The sequence below is a fragment of the Sinocyclocheilus grahami genome, unplaced genomic scaffold (assembly GCF_001515645.1).
Source record: "Sinocyclocheilus grahami isolate Dianchi unplaced genomic scaffold, SAMN03320097.WGS_v1.1 scaffold469.1, whole genome shotgun sequence".
NCBI lineage: Eukaryota > Metazoa > Chordata > Actinopteri > Cypriniformes > Cyprinidae > Sinocyclocheilus > Sinocyclocheilus grahami.
Genome location: NW_015505648.1, coordinates 395,905 through 411,956, shown reverse-complemented (window position 1 = coordinate 411,956; position 16,052 = coordinate 395,905). Strand labels below are relative to the sequence as shown.

The window sequence follows — 16,052 nt, the reverse complement described above, 5'->3', positions numbered from 1 at the left end:
CGAAAGCAAAAACACTTTATTTGGCCTTCCGAAAGTAGATGCATTTAGGAATCTTTAAGATTACTTACAACAGAACAGCAATGCATTTTATGGATGACCGTTTCGTGAACCTAGGAGAGGAGGTCATTCTGACTTTGCTATGACAATCTGGCGCTTCTGAATCAGCGACTGTAAGTATGTGTTGTTATTAGTTTAAGTATTTGCTATTGACTTCAAATGCGGAGTTTTGCGCATCGTGTGTGTGTGTGTGTGTGCGCGCGCGCGGGTGTGTGTGTGTGAGAGAGAGAGAGACAACGTCACATCACAGTGGAGTCAGCTGTCTTAACCGCGGCTTGTGTACTGCATCATTACTGTGTCTGTTCCCCTTTCGGGCTTGAAATGGGGGTAAAACTAATGACATTATTTACTGTCTTTACATTTAATTTGAAAGATGAAGCTCGCGATTATGGTAAGGGGTGTTAAATTTCCGACGAGTGCTTGCGTTGTTCGGCCAATCACAATGCACTGGGTCAGCTGGCCAATCAGAGCAGACTGCGCTTGTCGGAAGGAGGGACTTTGTAGAAAATGAAGCGTTTGAGAGAGGCGGGGCATAGAGGACCTACAATAATGTACAGTATTTGAAAAATAATGTGTTTTTTGAACATTAAAGCATGTCAACATATTCTGTTACACCAAATACACAAAATAATGATCTTTAAAAAAGCATCATATGACCCCTTTAAAAACTGAAAGCAGTTTTATATTTTCTGATCCTTTTCCTAAAGTCAACATCTTGACAACAAAGAAAAAGCAATTTTTTTTAAATGCATGCATGCTCTCTAACTGTTTGTTTCTGCTCTTCAGCTTTTACACCAGTGGACTTGAATGATGTGAAAAGGAAAAACACACAAGACTCCAAAAAGTCTTCATGAAACATTTGGATTTATCCAGCATAAAGACTAATACAGCATAGATCTCATGCCTGGTGCACTGATGTTATTCAGGCCTTTATTTGCCGATCCCTGATCTTTTTTTAAATTATCAGTGTTGTTCACTGATAACTTTGTCCTGTGTTTAAGGACACAATGCTGCTTAAAAATGTTTTTAGAATTTCCCTTGATTTTCATATAGTGTGCTGCAGTGATGATGTGTTTTTGTAGGCGACAAATGCCTGGATTTATTCATTGGCTTTTGAATTATTGCAGAAAACAAGCTTTGTGACCAAGAGATTAGGGTATTACTGATGCATTTTATGTTGTAGAAAAAAGCTTGTTCCTGTGTTACCTTATTTCAGGCATTAGCCAAAAACCCATTCAGGATAATGGGAATCAGAAATGCTAACTCGTTTCTGGGATTTGGCCTAAAATATGTCATCCCTAAAGCACTCTATATAAGCTAATGTAAAAAAGCATACATGTCAAAAAGTCTTTTTGATAAATTATTTTGTTGGTTTGACTTTAAAATCATATATTTAACCCTTGTATTATGTTCTGGGTCAATTTGACCCATTTGGAAATACCAGTTAACCTGTGATTTTATTCTTGATATTTTGTGACTTTTTCTCATTTAGGGCCTGAACATGCATGCAAAGTGAGGATACACTGATGTGTTTTGAAGTGCACACACATAAATTTGTTACGATTTTGATGTTCGCGAGTCAATTTGACCCACATTATTATTATTTTTTTTGTTTTAAAGCAACTGTACAGACCCAAGTTAAATATATTTCTTGGGTATACACTCTTAAAAATAAAGGTGCTTCACGATGCCATAGAAGAACCTTTTTGTCTAAATGGTTCCATAAAGAACCTTTAACATCTGAAGAACCTTTCTGTTTCACAAAAGGTTCTTTGTGGTGAAAAAAGGTTCTTCAGATTACAAAAAGGTAAGAAAGAGATGGTTCTTTAAAGAACCTTTGACTGAATGGTTCTTTGTGGAACCAAAAATGGTTCTTCTATGGCATCGCTTGAAGAACCTTTTGAAGCACCTTTATTTTTAAGTGTTATGTTGGTGTTTTACTATCCTGGAAAGGGAAGAAATTAGCTTTTTCTCATTATTTTCAGTACTGAATAAGACTTTCTCAGACTCGTATGATAAAAGTGAGCTGTCATTTCTATTTTTAATGTATATTAAATACTATTTAACTTATCTTTTTCTTCCAGAAATTGTGTAACTTTTTCTCATTTAGGGCCATGAACATGTCTAAACAAGTTGTGCTCCAAATTTGAAGTTGATATAAAAAAAAAAAAAATTGAGGTTCCTATACTAAAACTAGCCACCGGGTGCCATTCAAACTCCATTGAATTTTTTTAATGCATTTTTACGGTCACAAATGTATACATTTCTCTCTCAATATTACTTCTATCACAAAATAAACACCAAATATGGAATCTTGAGACTCATATGACTCAAATATGGACTCTTGTGATTGAGGGTAGCATTTATGAAAATGTGCTATATATTTAAATGTATGCTTTTAAAACATTTTAATCATTTTGTTCTTTTAGTTTATCTAGGCTTACAATTTGAATTTGCCATTTTTATAATTTGCAAACACGGAAAGACCTAAATTACTCAATTTGGTACTTTTATTTATTTTTTTATATAAATGGTGGTTGTGGGGCAATTTGAGTCAATGGTTCAACTGTTCTGCAACCTCTGGTATATAAGATTCTCTAGTATATACAATATTATTTTCATGTAGCACCTTTCCTCCCAATAATGGATATATTGTTTCTGAAAACATTGTTTCATTGAAAACATATGCACATATAAACATATGTTTATAAAAAATAATATTTCTCTATTTTAATTATATTTTTAATTTTTTTGCCTGGTTCCTTTAACAAGCATTGAAACTCACTGTCCACAAATTTGCATGATTGCTTTTGGTTTTACTAATGTAAAAATGGTTCACAAATATTAAAACACACTAAATAACATCTATTTGGTTTACAGATGTCTGCAAGAAAGGTACAGCACAAAGATGTGGAGATCAATGCATTATTGAATTATCACTGTGTATAACATTAATGTTTTCACTTGGAAATAGTTAACTTGTTCAAGTTGCCCATTCTGGGCAAGGATGTGCCAATGCTACTTTTTTGAAAGACATATTTCATTATATATAAGCTTTATTTCAGTTTCTCTAATTGTTCAATATTGCTTTTGCTGCATTAGTTTATCTCAATACCTGTACCAGTTGTACAACTGGTAACCAATTCATCTTACTCCACTCTTTCCAACCATTGCATAAACCACATAATAAATGGTTTACTCATATATCATATGGTTTATGCAACTTAATATAATATAGTTGGTAGTTTATTAATATCTGCGCTATATCCGAATTTAAGTTTATATATATAATGATTTAGTATATAATTAGTAATAAGATCCACTGTGGTGCCTTTGTTATTAATTATTTTATTACTACCAGGAATGATTTTAATCAAGAATTACCATATGGCTTACAGACAATCAGGGCAAATAAACTAATTATCAATAATTGTGGACTAATATGCAGGTTACATTTTAAAGTTAACTCCATCACAAATCTGTTAGCAAAGAATGGTTGACTATTTATTATCCCAAAATAAAGTAAAAGAGTGTTGATTCAATTTGAAAATATTTCAAATTGTGGGAATTTCATGTCAAGTTATTTAAGATATGCACAAATGCATACCATTGTAAGTGTTCTGTGACATTCTGTACTGTGTTCATAATTTAAAATGACTGTTGGACTGCAAAATGCAGTTACTTTATCAGTGATAGCAGCCTCTTTGTACAAAACCATACCATGTGTTTTTTAAAATATTTTCATTTTGTGGGATATTTAATCAAAATTCTAAATTTGTAGGATGTAAAATATACCATTGTACAATAAACAAACAAAAGAATCGATCTGAGTGTGCAATTATTTAATCTCCTCAGGAAGTGTCTCCCCTGAATAAAAAAAAGAACATTCATTACTATGATAGAAGTAGTCCAAAAATAATAAAAAAAAAACATATATACAGAGTTCACAGTGAAAATCCAGGTGTTGTGCTGTTGCCTGACAGGCGAGCTCACTCTTTAAATTTCCACTCCTGACGGCACATTGGGCACTGCTGCTGCACTTGCTGAGAGTTCAGCCACTTCAGGATGCAGTGCATGTGGAAACAGTGAGAGCACTGACCCCAAACCAACGGACAATCATCTCCTGGGACCTTACCTGTTAAAACCAGAGAGTACATTTCATTTTGTAATTCTGATTACATTTTCTTCAACTACATAAGTAGAACTTAAAAAGCAACAGAACTTCGTAACAAAACTGCACAAAGAGGCACAGGAGGCAGTGTAGATCAAGTGAAATCAGGTAACCCACAGTCTGGGCAACAGCCATTGAAAGGCGCTCTGCAGATGCCGCAGTTCTCATCGTTGGCCACCCACATCCACGACGCCACACCATTCCACTGCTTTATTTTAACCTTCATCTCTTCTGGGAATTCACAAAACAGAAGAGACTGCACTCACAAACAGTAATTTTATATAGGGTCCAGTGAATCTCAACCTTTTGGCGTACCGGACCCCAGTCCAATTCAGAACTATCCTCAAGGACCCCCAGAACAAAATGGACTCATCTATGTATCATTTGTGTCTTTGTGAGGACCAAATACAGTCAAGTATAATTCAAGTTAGCTGGCTTATAGCTGACAGTATTTGGCCATATCATCAGCTATATTGGATTTTTCTTTCATGGGAACATATGTCAAAATATACAAAATTTATACAAAAATTCATACTTTATACAGACCCCCTGGCCTTACGTCAAGGACCACTAGGGGTTCACGAACCCCTGGTTAAGAAGAACTGCCTCATACCATGGTACTGAATGAATATCATGTTCATGGTAGCCTGATATTTACATGATACTTTGCAAAGTAATTCAAAAATACTGTGGTACATGTCATGAAACTGCTTTTCATGATCATACTACTACTACACAAAATTGTACTATTATGGTATTCTTTCTTTTAGGCATTTTTTGTTAGAATGGAATGACATAGCCACCCATGTCAACTCAGCTATGAGTAAAACACTTTCCTGTTAACACGAACGTAATACAAATCTCAACACGTGACAAGAGAGTAAATAATCAAACTGGTTTAAAAATACTGACCCACAGAAGTGTACTCATTCATCAAGCTCACTATGTTATTGTCCTAACATCCATTCTAGCCATGGCTCTGATTCTAGCGCACTTCTTGTTCTTCTTCTTGAGCGTTTTTGGCGGATGGCATAGGTGCTTTACTGTCACCTGCTGGACTGGAGTGTGGAACAAAGTTTTTCCAGTTTGGCAGGGAAAAAAGTACTAAAATAAAACCTGTAACCTTTATATTCGTTCTAACAAATGATATGATATACTGTCATTTTGTTACATCTGTTTGTATTTAAAAAAAATCGTTCTAACAGACACTGCCACCTAATATGTGGCCTTAAAGAGTCTTTTGTCTTTAAAGAAGGTAAACGAACACGATAACAAGGAAGTGACAATGAAGATAAAAATAATTTTAGGACCTCTGCTATGTTTTATATGTTGTTGCTTGAGTCCCCCCCCCCCCCAACTTGATTTTTTTTTTTTTTAAATAAAGCGATACCGGACGTGTGGAATACTGCATTGCATTTGAACTCTTTCTGTTGATTCTTCTATGTAATCTTGGTACAAGTATTTTGGTAACACTTTCACATAAGGTCCCATGAGGTAATGTTAATTAATGCATTAACTAACAATGAAAAATACATTTGCTTGATCCCCCCCCCCCCCAGATTGATTGTCTTTTTTATAAAGAGTAGCGAATCCGGAAGTGTGGCGTCTCCTAGCAACAGAGATGAGAAAGAAACACTGCAGGTCTCGCGCTGCTAAATTGTGATACCAGAAATTATTGGAAATTTAACAGTAATTTTTTAGATCTTTGAAAAAATATATTTATTATAAATATTGACAAATAAGATTTGTTACTCTCTGCTACTCAGGACCAGGATACAAAAGAAACAGGTGATAATTTAAAATGATCTAACATACAATTAACAGTTACTCCGGTTAATGTCTTATATATGTGTGTCTGTGTTGAATTACGGTACTTTATTTTTGATTATGAAGAGATGGAATGTGGTGGGTGTGATGAAGGTCTGCTTCAACACTTAATGAAAAGATTCCAGTCTGCACTGAAAAACAACCTCAGAAATCAGCTAGAGATTGAACCTTGAGCTCCGTGAGAAGGTAATAGAAAAAAATTTACTTCTTCATATTTTTCCTCTGAAAATGTTTGATATGATCCATCTTTGTGTAACGACACGTGCACACTGGGCAGAAATTTCTTCTGTACTTCGGGAAATATATGCACACACACTTACATACAAACAAGGGCTACAGAAACTGATCGTTACTGCTCTGCTGCAGATAGTAGTGGAAAAGGCAGAGGCTCAGGAACGTCATGAACTTGCTGAAGAAGTATACATGGTGCATGAGATGTTGGCCAGAATCCAGGCGTCTCTGGAGGCAAGTCATGAGGCTAATGCCCAGGCTGCTGCTCAGCATAGACAGGCCCAAGACCAGCTGGATGGCGTAAAAAATCAGTACCAAGATGCTACCAGTCAGGCTAACAAACAGCATATGCAAGGTGAGAAGAACCAGTGTTATTTTGTATATTTATATACGAGTATTTTTTTTTTGTTCATATTTTTAGTTAGCTTTTATTTTTTATATATATTTTTAAAATTTGATTTATTCAATTTTTTTGTAGTTTTGTTTTTGTGATTTTTGTAATTTATTATTATTATTATTATTAATAGTACTTTATTTTTTAAATATTACTATTTAGGTTTGTTTGTTTTATTTTATTTCAGTTTTAGTTTTAGTTCGGTTTCCGTTTTTATTTCCAGTTAGTAATTTTAGTGCTTCAACTTTTTTTTTATTGCCTAGGCAACATTTCTAATTTCAATTTAGTTTTGTTTTTCTTCTAATATTTTTATTTCAGCTTTATTTCAATTAACAAAAATATTTTGAACAAGAATGCAATTACAGTAGAGAACATTTTGCACTAACCAACAGCACATTTTTAAGATGGTTATTTATATTTATATTATTCTTATTGTTCATTAGTTATGATTTTTCAAAGAAACTGACCAATAAACATAATATGCTCAATACTTCTTTCATAAGCAAGTTGATTTACCCCAAAAACATTGTGACTCTTTGGCATTGTAAAACCCTGTTATTCAGATATCATCCCAACCAGTGCAACATAGTAACCAATAGCTTCAGTTTGTGAGGGGGCTACCTGTTGAACAATAGCAGATAGGATAAAAAGGATTTAGAAATAATTATTTTACAATTTTAGTGGTGCAGACTTCATCTTCAGACAATTAACACTCAACAATCTCAGTTAGTCTTGTTATAATTTGTGCTCTCTTTATAGTTTCTGAATTACAGTCTAAAGTGGACAACCTGGCCCTGAAGTTGCTCTACATGCAGGAGGCCAATACTGACCTGTGCTCAGACATCAAAGCCATAATAAATGCTTCACACAAAGCCCAGAAAGCCAGAACTCAGGCAGAGGAGAATAAACACCAGCAGGTGGAGTTCTAGAGTGCATGATTGTGCTTAAATGTGGCCATGTCATGTGGTTTGCTATTTTAGTATATATTAGCATGCTTATATAATGATTTTAACCAGATCTCTCTCTTTCTCTCTGTCAGGATCTTTTTGTTGAGCGTTTGATCAAGCATGTGGAAAAGCTCTCAGAGCAGATATCTCTGTATGAAGTTCAGATCATCCCTCAGACTGAGCAGACAAAGGCTGCAAAGGAAGCTCTTTCTGAGGTTAGACACCTCTGCAATAGATCAAGTGAAGCATACACATTCAAAGTGATGTATTTTTAAGTTATGAAACACATATGACTTGAAACATCACATTTTGGTTATGTTCAAATGTAAATATTATTAAGAGCAAAAGTACTGATTTACTGACATCTTGAGATAATTTTAATACTGGTCCATAATTAGTTACTTTTGTACCATTGGTTCTGGCATTAAATGGACCCTGATAAGATTTCTTCACAGAAGTCATGAGATTCATCAGTAATACAATTCTTAGAAATTAAGTGTTTTTTCACCCTAGATAAAGTATAGATGAGGATAAAGTATAATTTAATAAAGAAGTTTACACTACCACTCAAAAGTTGGGTTTTTTGTTGTTGAAAGAAGTCTCTTATGCTCTTATGCGGTTTATTTGATCAAAAATACCAGTAAAAACAGTAATATTGGGAAATATTACTACAGTTTAAAATAAGTGTTCCATTTTTAAATATTTTATGTAATTTATTCCTGTACTGGCACAGCAGAATTTTCAGCAGCTATTACTCCATTCTTCAGCGTAACATTCTAATATGCTGATCTGGTGCTCCAGAATGTTTTTTTTATTATTATTATAAATGTTCAAAATATATTTCAGGATTTATTTCAGAATTCTTTGTGGAATAGAAAGTTATGTTTTGTAACAATAACAACATATATTTCTTTACTGGCAGTTTGGATCAGTTTAATTAATCCTTGCTGAATAAAAGTATTAACAAAAAAACAAAAAAAGCTTACAGGAACTTACGGATCCACACTTTTGAACTGTAGTGTATTTGTATTGAGTACAATTTGGTAACATTTTAAACACAATTGTTTGTCTGTCTGTAAGGCCTATAACCTTTAATGTTAACACTTATTTAACCCTCTATGGTACGGAATATGATATCAAAGAGGAAAAAAATATTTGTGATGTTTTTCCTACTTAAAATTGGACACTATAACAATAAAATTTATTATTTTTGTAATTAATTTTTTAAAGTTTGTTGCCTCAAGGCAACACTGTACCACAATGGACAAATTTAAACATTTGACATTTTCATGCAGAAAAAATAAAAATATTTATTGAAAACATCAATTTCTTTAACCAAACACTTGAACAAACAGATTTATCTAGATTTTAATGTATTGCACATCTCATATTTGATAAAAAATAACATTTCAAATCCAGCTGTTGCTCTCAGGCAACACTGTACCATCGTGGATCACAAGTATAACTAAACTATCATATCTGTTGTCATACCAAAACATTATAATCAGTTGTTTCAAAGTAAAAAATGAAAAATAATCATAACCTTATCCTAATATGCACTTTATCCTTACAAGCATGCACATGCACACACAAGCACATGCATGCAAAATCTCCTACTTCACTAATGACACCTCACTGCTTGTGAAAACTGAGGAAGCAATTCTTCTCAACAGACAAATCATAATATGTGCAGATATAGTATGAGAATTACTATTCTTGAAAATTCATTACAAAATCATGCAAAAATTCTAATGCATTTAGATCATTCTAACTCTTTTCCTTATAAATATCATATACTTGTACTTTAACCTAGTATGCCTGCATGGCCTTATGCGATTCCATTGCGTTACAATGCTGCCTTGAGGCAACATGCAGTTTTTTGTAATTTCTTATGATACATTTGATGAAATATTATGTAAAGTTTTTTAAACTACTTCTTTACTTTCCAATGAAGGTGACCTAAGATTTTTTGTAGGCAATTATATGCACGGAAATTGATGAAAAATGCATTTTTCATTGGACAAAATATGGAGTCATGTGACATGTGCACATGTCCTAAAAGTGGAACCAAAATGGACCCCTGTGGATCATGTGACCACTTTTTTTGTATGTTCATTTATTAGTATTTTACTTCTACTTCCCTGAGACAGCATTGGTCAATTAAATGAGTCTCTAAAATAAACTAAAATATGTTGTGTTGCCAGAAGGCAACACGGTACCATAGAGGGTTAAGTGCTTATTTAATGTATCACTTAAATTTAACAAATGATGGAAATGGAAGTTCCTTTTACCATTTTAAATTACAGTTAGTTATATTAATTGTTTTAAATTTCAGTTGATCTTAATTGTACTTCCTTTTTATTCAGAATCAGTTCTGCATCATTTTTACTACCTCCATTCAAATTCATTTCTGATTCAGAACTGAACTGGAATTTTAAAAGCCTTCTCAATTAAATTCGTAATGGTGTACAACCCTGCCAAGCGTATACTACAAAAAATAACCTTTGTATCCTAAGCTTTTTATTCAGGGTATATATCCTATCAGTCCTCTTACAAAGCAAAGAGGTCAGATTCATTGAAATGTGTATTTTACAAGCTAAACGAATAATTGCTCTTAATTGGAAAAATATCAATGAGCAAAGAATTGGAAAGTGGATCAAAGAAATGGCATCAAACATATCAATGGAAAAGATCACGTATATTGTCAAAAAGAAACAAAACGTTTTTGAAGATGTCTGGAGACCTTTTACTAATGTCTTAAGGCACAATGTTAATGTTGGTAGCCGGCTACAACAAGCTCTGAGCGAGTAAGGAAATATCATGATCTTCTTTACAGACTTGGGAAACACTCTTTACTTGATTTAGGTATCTTTACATTTTTATTTTATTTATTTATTATTATTATTTATTATTTTTTCCCCTTCTTTTGTTTGGGGATGGGGTGATGGGATGGAGAACATGATTGTTACTTACTGTGTAATCTGCTGTAATATGCAAACTGAAAAAAGTAATAAATATATTGTTCAAAAAAAAAAAACCTTTGCAAATGTCACCCGTGTGTGTGTGTGTGTGTGCGTGCTATAGGCGCAGCTGGAACTGGACTCTGTGGTTGTTGAGCGTAGGCAGTTACTCCAGCAATGGAACAGCAGCCTGTTAGTGATGAGGAGGAGGGATGAGACTTACACTGCTATGCAGGAGCAACTGAGGTGAACATAATGCTCAAGATTTCTGTGTATGTATGATCCAAACAACAGTACTGATGATCCCTCCTCAAGGCTGACCAATGATCAGGTGCGCTCTCTGGACACAGAGATTGAGGGCTACAAAAAGTCCATCACACAGGAAGAAGAGCAGAATGAGCGTCTAACTCTGCGTCTGAACCGGGCCCAGAATGACTGCACCACCTCACGTAAACTCATCACCCACTCCCAGAACCAGGAGGTCCTGCGTACCCAGTATAGCACATATACACGAATGCTGCAGGAGACAGAAAAGACCCTCAGTACACTGCGTTTGGTACTTCATTCACATCAACCTACAGCTCAAATATTTTTGAAGACAGGTTAATGAGCACTAGTCAAAAGATTTTGTCTTTCTTAAAAGAAATGTTATGACTATCTCTCTTTTTTAGGACTATGATGTGCGTCAGTCTGAGCTCAAGGGTCTCAGAAAGCAGATGGAGAAAGAGTCTGCAGTGCGTATGGATCTGGAGGACTAGATCATGAGCAAGCTGCAAGAGCAGCTTACTCACAATAATGCAGCAAAGTACTCGCGTCGACTGACTGATAAGTCTGCAGCACACAGGATAGAAAAGGTAGGATGCTTTCGGCTAACCCATAAATTTTCACCCCAATTTTTTGGAATTATTGTCTTAATTTTAAGTTAATCATTTGTAAATTGTGTGATGATTTTTTTAATTAGCACCTTGATTTTTAATTACCTTTGGATTTTTAGGTGTAGTATGACCTGGACACATTGAATTCAAACTTGTGCATTTATATGATTTCTCAGGAGGCTCAGTTAACTAAGTTAGAGAATGACATCAATGCAGTAACGCTGGAGGGGCAAGAGGTGGCGACACATCTGGATTCTCTGGCTGCATTTCAAGCTGAACTTGAGCAAGAAATGAGCCAGCATCACTTGCTCCTCACTTCTCGCGAGGCAGAGATTGCTAAACAAGTCACAGATATTGAGCGAAAACAGGCCACGATCAGCACCTACAACAAGAAGATCAGGGATATTGTGTCCAGTACAGGGGTTAGAGCTCACACTTCGCAATCAGTACATGTTTGAACAAATGGATGTTTTGAATCTCTGATAATTGCATTTTCAAGTTACTGTATTCAACTAATATTTCAATTAATTTTCAAGTTACTGTAGATACTGTATATTTAAACTTTCCAATGTGTGTGAGAGTAGCATGAAGACCTAGGTCCTCTGGAGATCAGTGCAGCCACCCTGTCTAAGAAGCTGGAAGAAGTTGGTGCTGAGATTAAAGAGCAGCAGCAGTTGTGGCTCTGGCAGCAGGGGGAGCTAGTGAGATTCACTCAGGAAAAACTGGCCCACAGCTCTTCTGTACAGACCCTGCAAACACAACTCACAATACTGCAACAGAGCAAGATCAGGAGAGAGAGTATGTACTTTTCACTAACATGTAGTGGTGGATTTTATGTGTCTTCATTTACTCTTTATCATATTATTTCAAAACTGTAAGATATTTCTAAGAACATTTCATCTGGCAATACAGGTTTGGAATGACATGAGGGTGAGTAAATAATGAGATAATTTTTATTTTTTATTGAACTATACCTTAAGTACAATTAATATGGAAAAACTTTTTGCCATTTGTACAAAGAGAACAAACAAAGTACAAAGTACAAAGTTATAAAATGTGTCTGAGAAATAAATACATGATTGATATTGATATTGTGCTCTGCATATGTGTGTGTTGGTTATGTTTGTCACCTATCAGGTGAGATGGAGCAGGATCAGCGCGAGCAGGCAGATCTGGAAAAACAGATTAAAGCTCTCATGGCAGACATGGTCAAACTGAACTCTCTGCTCACTAAGAACAGTGATCTGAATCAAGCCCTGCTGCAGAGCAACAGTCTGATGGAGACAGAGTTCAGACAGAGACTCAAGGTACAGCACTATGCACTGTGTAGTTTTATATTGTGAAAATCACATTTTCATGTATTCTTCTGTTTTTACACTTTCCATTTTGTCAAATGTACTGCATTAGTTTCCAGAGCTCACAGCGTATAGTAAGAAATAACTAATGTTGAGTTTAGAATACTGTGGCCCACGAGATCCTTTGTCCTGCAGAGTTTGAATAGGGTTGGAGCTAAATATTGCAGAACAGTGGACCTCAGAATTTGAGAAACCCTGATCTATAATATTAGTCACGTGACTTATTGTGTAAAAGACATTTTAAACACTTTATTTGTATCTATCTTGTGTGTGTAAGAGGCTGAGAGGGATTCGGTTGAGACTCAGCTGAAGCTGGAGAGGTTACACGAAGAGAAAGAGAGACTTATAAACAGCCTAGTGGAGGCAGAGTGAGTCCAGCACACTTCACACATACACACCCTGATCCTGACTCAGATTTTAGTATCACTTTAATACAAGGTTCCATTTGTTAACATTAGTTAACTAAATTAGTTAACATGAACTAACAATGAAAATACAGCTCTGGAAAAAATTAAGAGACCACTTCAAAATTATCAGTTTCTCATGGTTTTACTATTTATAGGTATGTGTTTGAGTAAAATAAACATTTTTGTTTTATTCTATAAACTGCTGACAACATTTCTCCCAAATTCCAAATAAACTGTTGTCATTTAGAGCAGTGGTTCTCAATTCTAGTCCTTGCAACCCCCCACTTTGCACATTTTGTATGTATCTCTTATCACTTCAGATGTTTGTTATATTCGACCATAAGTGCCCTGCGAAGTGGATGCCACAGGATATTCCGCCATGATTCCAGTTCAAAGGGAGTGTATATGTTCCATTCAAAGGGCATTAAAGTATGGTAAATAAGAGAGACATGCAAAATATGCAGAGCGGTGGGTTCAAAAAAACTTCGACTTAATGCCATTGCACTGTAACTCTTTACTACGGGAGAATAGCTAATGTAGGTGACATTGTTTTATGGAATGAGGTTGGATCACAGTAAGTTTTCATTTAATGACAACATCAACCATTCTTTTGTTTTTCATAAATTACTTTTTTGGTAACCTTTCCCTGTCCTTTCTATTGCTGCTTAGTGATTTTTGCATTCTTTGGCTACAGCAGTTAACAGTTTTCTTCTGGTTGTTGTTGTCATTCAATCTGCAGCGGTTGCCCTAATATCATGCCATTGGATATAGTAAATTCTTGGTTCGAATAGCATAATTATATTTAGCCACTCTTATAAATCATGTTAGAACAATTACAATTGTAACAGGACTTAATTGGATCCACACCCATTTGTGTTACCTAAATTCTAACTAAATGCCTACCTAGAGAACATTTTTGGGCATCTTCGGTGATGAGTAAGCAGCTAACTCATATGCCTTTGACCCAAAAATGCTGTTACGATCAAAAGGTCACTAGGTTAGTGATACAGCCATACATACAGCCACAATGTATAGAAACAGTATAATACCAGGGCTAGAGAATGAACACTATATTGCTTTGTTTTGTGTGTGTGTTTGTGTGCGAAGGCGTCAGATCATGCTGTGGGAGAAGAGAACCCAGCTGATGCGAGAGACTCGCTCTGCCATAGATTCAGACATTGGACAGGGAGACATACGAACCATGAGAGCAGAGATTCACCACATGGAGGTGAGTGTATAAGTGTATTTGTGAAAGTAACTTCTAAGTGTGGTTTCAGCCTGAAATGTTATGTACTGTATGTGTCCAGGTTCGTTATGCTCAACTGATGAAGCAGCAGGAGAGGTTGTTGAGAGACATGGAGTCAGTGGTGGCCAGACGTGAGACAATAGCTGTTCGGAGTGAGGCTCAGGCACGATCTGACCATAAGCAGCCCACACACAACGACTACCACAACACTCTCCAGAGCCTCCGCCGAAAGATTCTCCAGGCAAAGAAGGGGTGTGTGTGTATCAAGGTTATAATAATATAGACATTTTAAATTTGTTTTTCTTGTATTTTAAATAGATAAATGATTTATTCATTTAGTTTTTTTAAAAATTATTACTTCCCCACTTTATACATAATTAAATTTACTCTTCGCTTTTTCTACTTTCAGTTTACTTTTTCTGCACTTACTTTCTAGTAGAATTACTAACATTAACACAGTTTTTGAAACAATCTTTTCTGGTATACTTGAGTGTGATTGGCCAGTGGTGGCAATCACAATCTTACAAAATATTTTGCACAGTGACTGGTAAACTATATAATTGACCATTGTCTCAGGCAGCTGATTTTCTTTGTGGCTATATGTTAGCTTTGGGTTTTGAACTTCAGTATTTCAGTATCACTTCAGTATCAGTATTTACTATAATAATAAGTAACAATAACTTACTGTAATAAGTGGAATAATTTCGTATATATTGAAAAACTGAAAAATAAAGTTCTGGATATTTTCATGGATATTTTTTAGTTATCTTTGAGCCAAGATTTTTAAAAAATTTTTAGTTAAAGTTTTTTTAAATTTTTATTCTTAGTGTTCAGTTAATATTAATCACCTTTATGGATATGACCTGTATTATGCAGTTTTTATTTACAAAATGAACTTAGAGACTGTTTTGTCTGTTATAAAGAACTAGCTTATGCCTTGTTTACTGTGTGTGTTCAGCAAGCAGAAGAGTGTGATGGTGCTATAGCTCAGCTGGAGGAGAGGCAGGGCTCTGTGACCTCCAGCCTCCGAGACAAACGTATGCATCTCAATGACCTATAGCATACCAGAGCGGTTCTCACCCTGGACCTAAGCGCACTACAAGAAACCAAAGAGAGGGTCAGTCCATCCATTAACAGCATACGCACTTGCAGGGATGGGCAGTATTTCAAATACATGCATTTGAAATACAAAATACTATTTTGTATTTAAATACATTTAAGCTTAGTATTTTCAGAATACAAAAATACTTTTTGCCAATAAACCCTCTTAATTAGACTGCTGATTGCCTGGATCAACAAGTATACAAAAATACTAAATACAAAATACATTTGACTTTTTCCAAAGGTATTTAAATACAAAATAGTATTTCAAATACATGTATTTGAAATACTGCCCATCCCTGCAGGAAATCAAGGAGTTTGATTGGCAAAGTACCTTATGTATTTTGAAAATACAAAAATACTAAGATTAAATGTATTTAAATGCAAAAAGGTATTTAAAAACAAAATAGTATTTTGTATTTCAAATACATGTATTTCAAATACTGCCCATCCCTGAACACTTGCATACTAGACATCCAGT

General features: G+C 34.9%; 2 protein-coding genes across 3 annotated transcripts in view; one reads left to right on the top strand and one right to left on the bottom strand.

Annotated features, from left to right (window-relative positions):
* Nucleotides 1-1,731, top strand: part of LOC107553315 (protein FAM195B-like) — a 4,540-nt gene extending 2,809 nt beyond the window's left edge. The window contains exon 4 of the mRNA XM_016235506.1: nucleotides 844-1,731. Within this exon, the coding sequence (XP_016090992.1) occupies nucleotides 844-911 (68 nt within the window). The 3' untranslated portion in view covers nucleotides 912-1,731. The remainder of the gene's footprint in view (nucleotides 1-843) is intronic.
* A 601-nt stretch (nucleotides 1,732-2,332) lies between these two features.
* Nucleotides 2,333-5,251, bottom strand: LOC107553313 (anaphase-promoting complex subunit 11-like). 2 transcript variants are annotated; one of them, XM_016235504.1, is made up of 4 exons: nucleotides 5,141-5,251; nucleotides 4,346-4,459; nucleotides 4,051-4,192; nucleotides 2,333-3,924 (listed from the first exon to the last, which is right to left on the bottom strand). In XM_016235504.1, the coding sequence occupies exons 1-4, from the start codon at nucleotides 5,160-5,162 to the stop codon at nucleotides 3,909-3,911; spliced, it is 294 nt and encodes a 97-aa protein (XP_016090990.1). In that variant the 5' UTR covers nucleotides 5,163-5,251; the 3' UTR covers nucleotides 2,333-3,908. The 2 variants fall into 2 exon arrangements, with proteins under 2 accessions (XP_016090990.1, XP_016090991.1); XM_016235505.1 differs by having other exon boundaries at nucleotides 4,346-4,456.
* Between the last annotated feature and the right edge of the window lie 10,801 nt (nucleotides 5,252-16,052).

What these genes read in the sequence shown, in the direction of transcription:
- LOC107553313 (XM_016235504.1), bottom strand. Translation starts at nt 5,162, where the DNA reads ATGAATGAGTACACTTCTGTGG. An exon ending in GAATGAGTACACTTCTGTGG is followed by an intron (nt 4,460 to 5,140) that starts GTCAGTATTTTT and finishes GTGAATTCCCAG; the next exon opens with AAGAGATGAAGGTTAAAATA. An exon ending in CAATGGCTGTTGCCCAGACT is followed by an intron (nt 4,193 to 4,345) that starts GTGGGTTACCTG and finishes TGGTTTTAACAG; the next exon opens with GTAAGGTCCCAGGAGATGAT.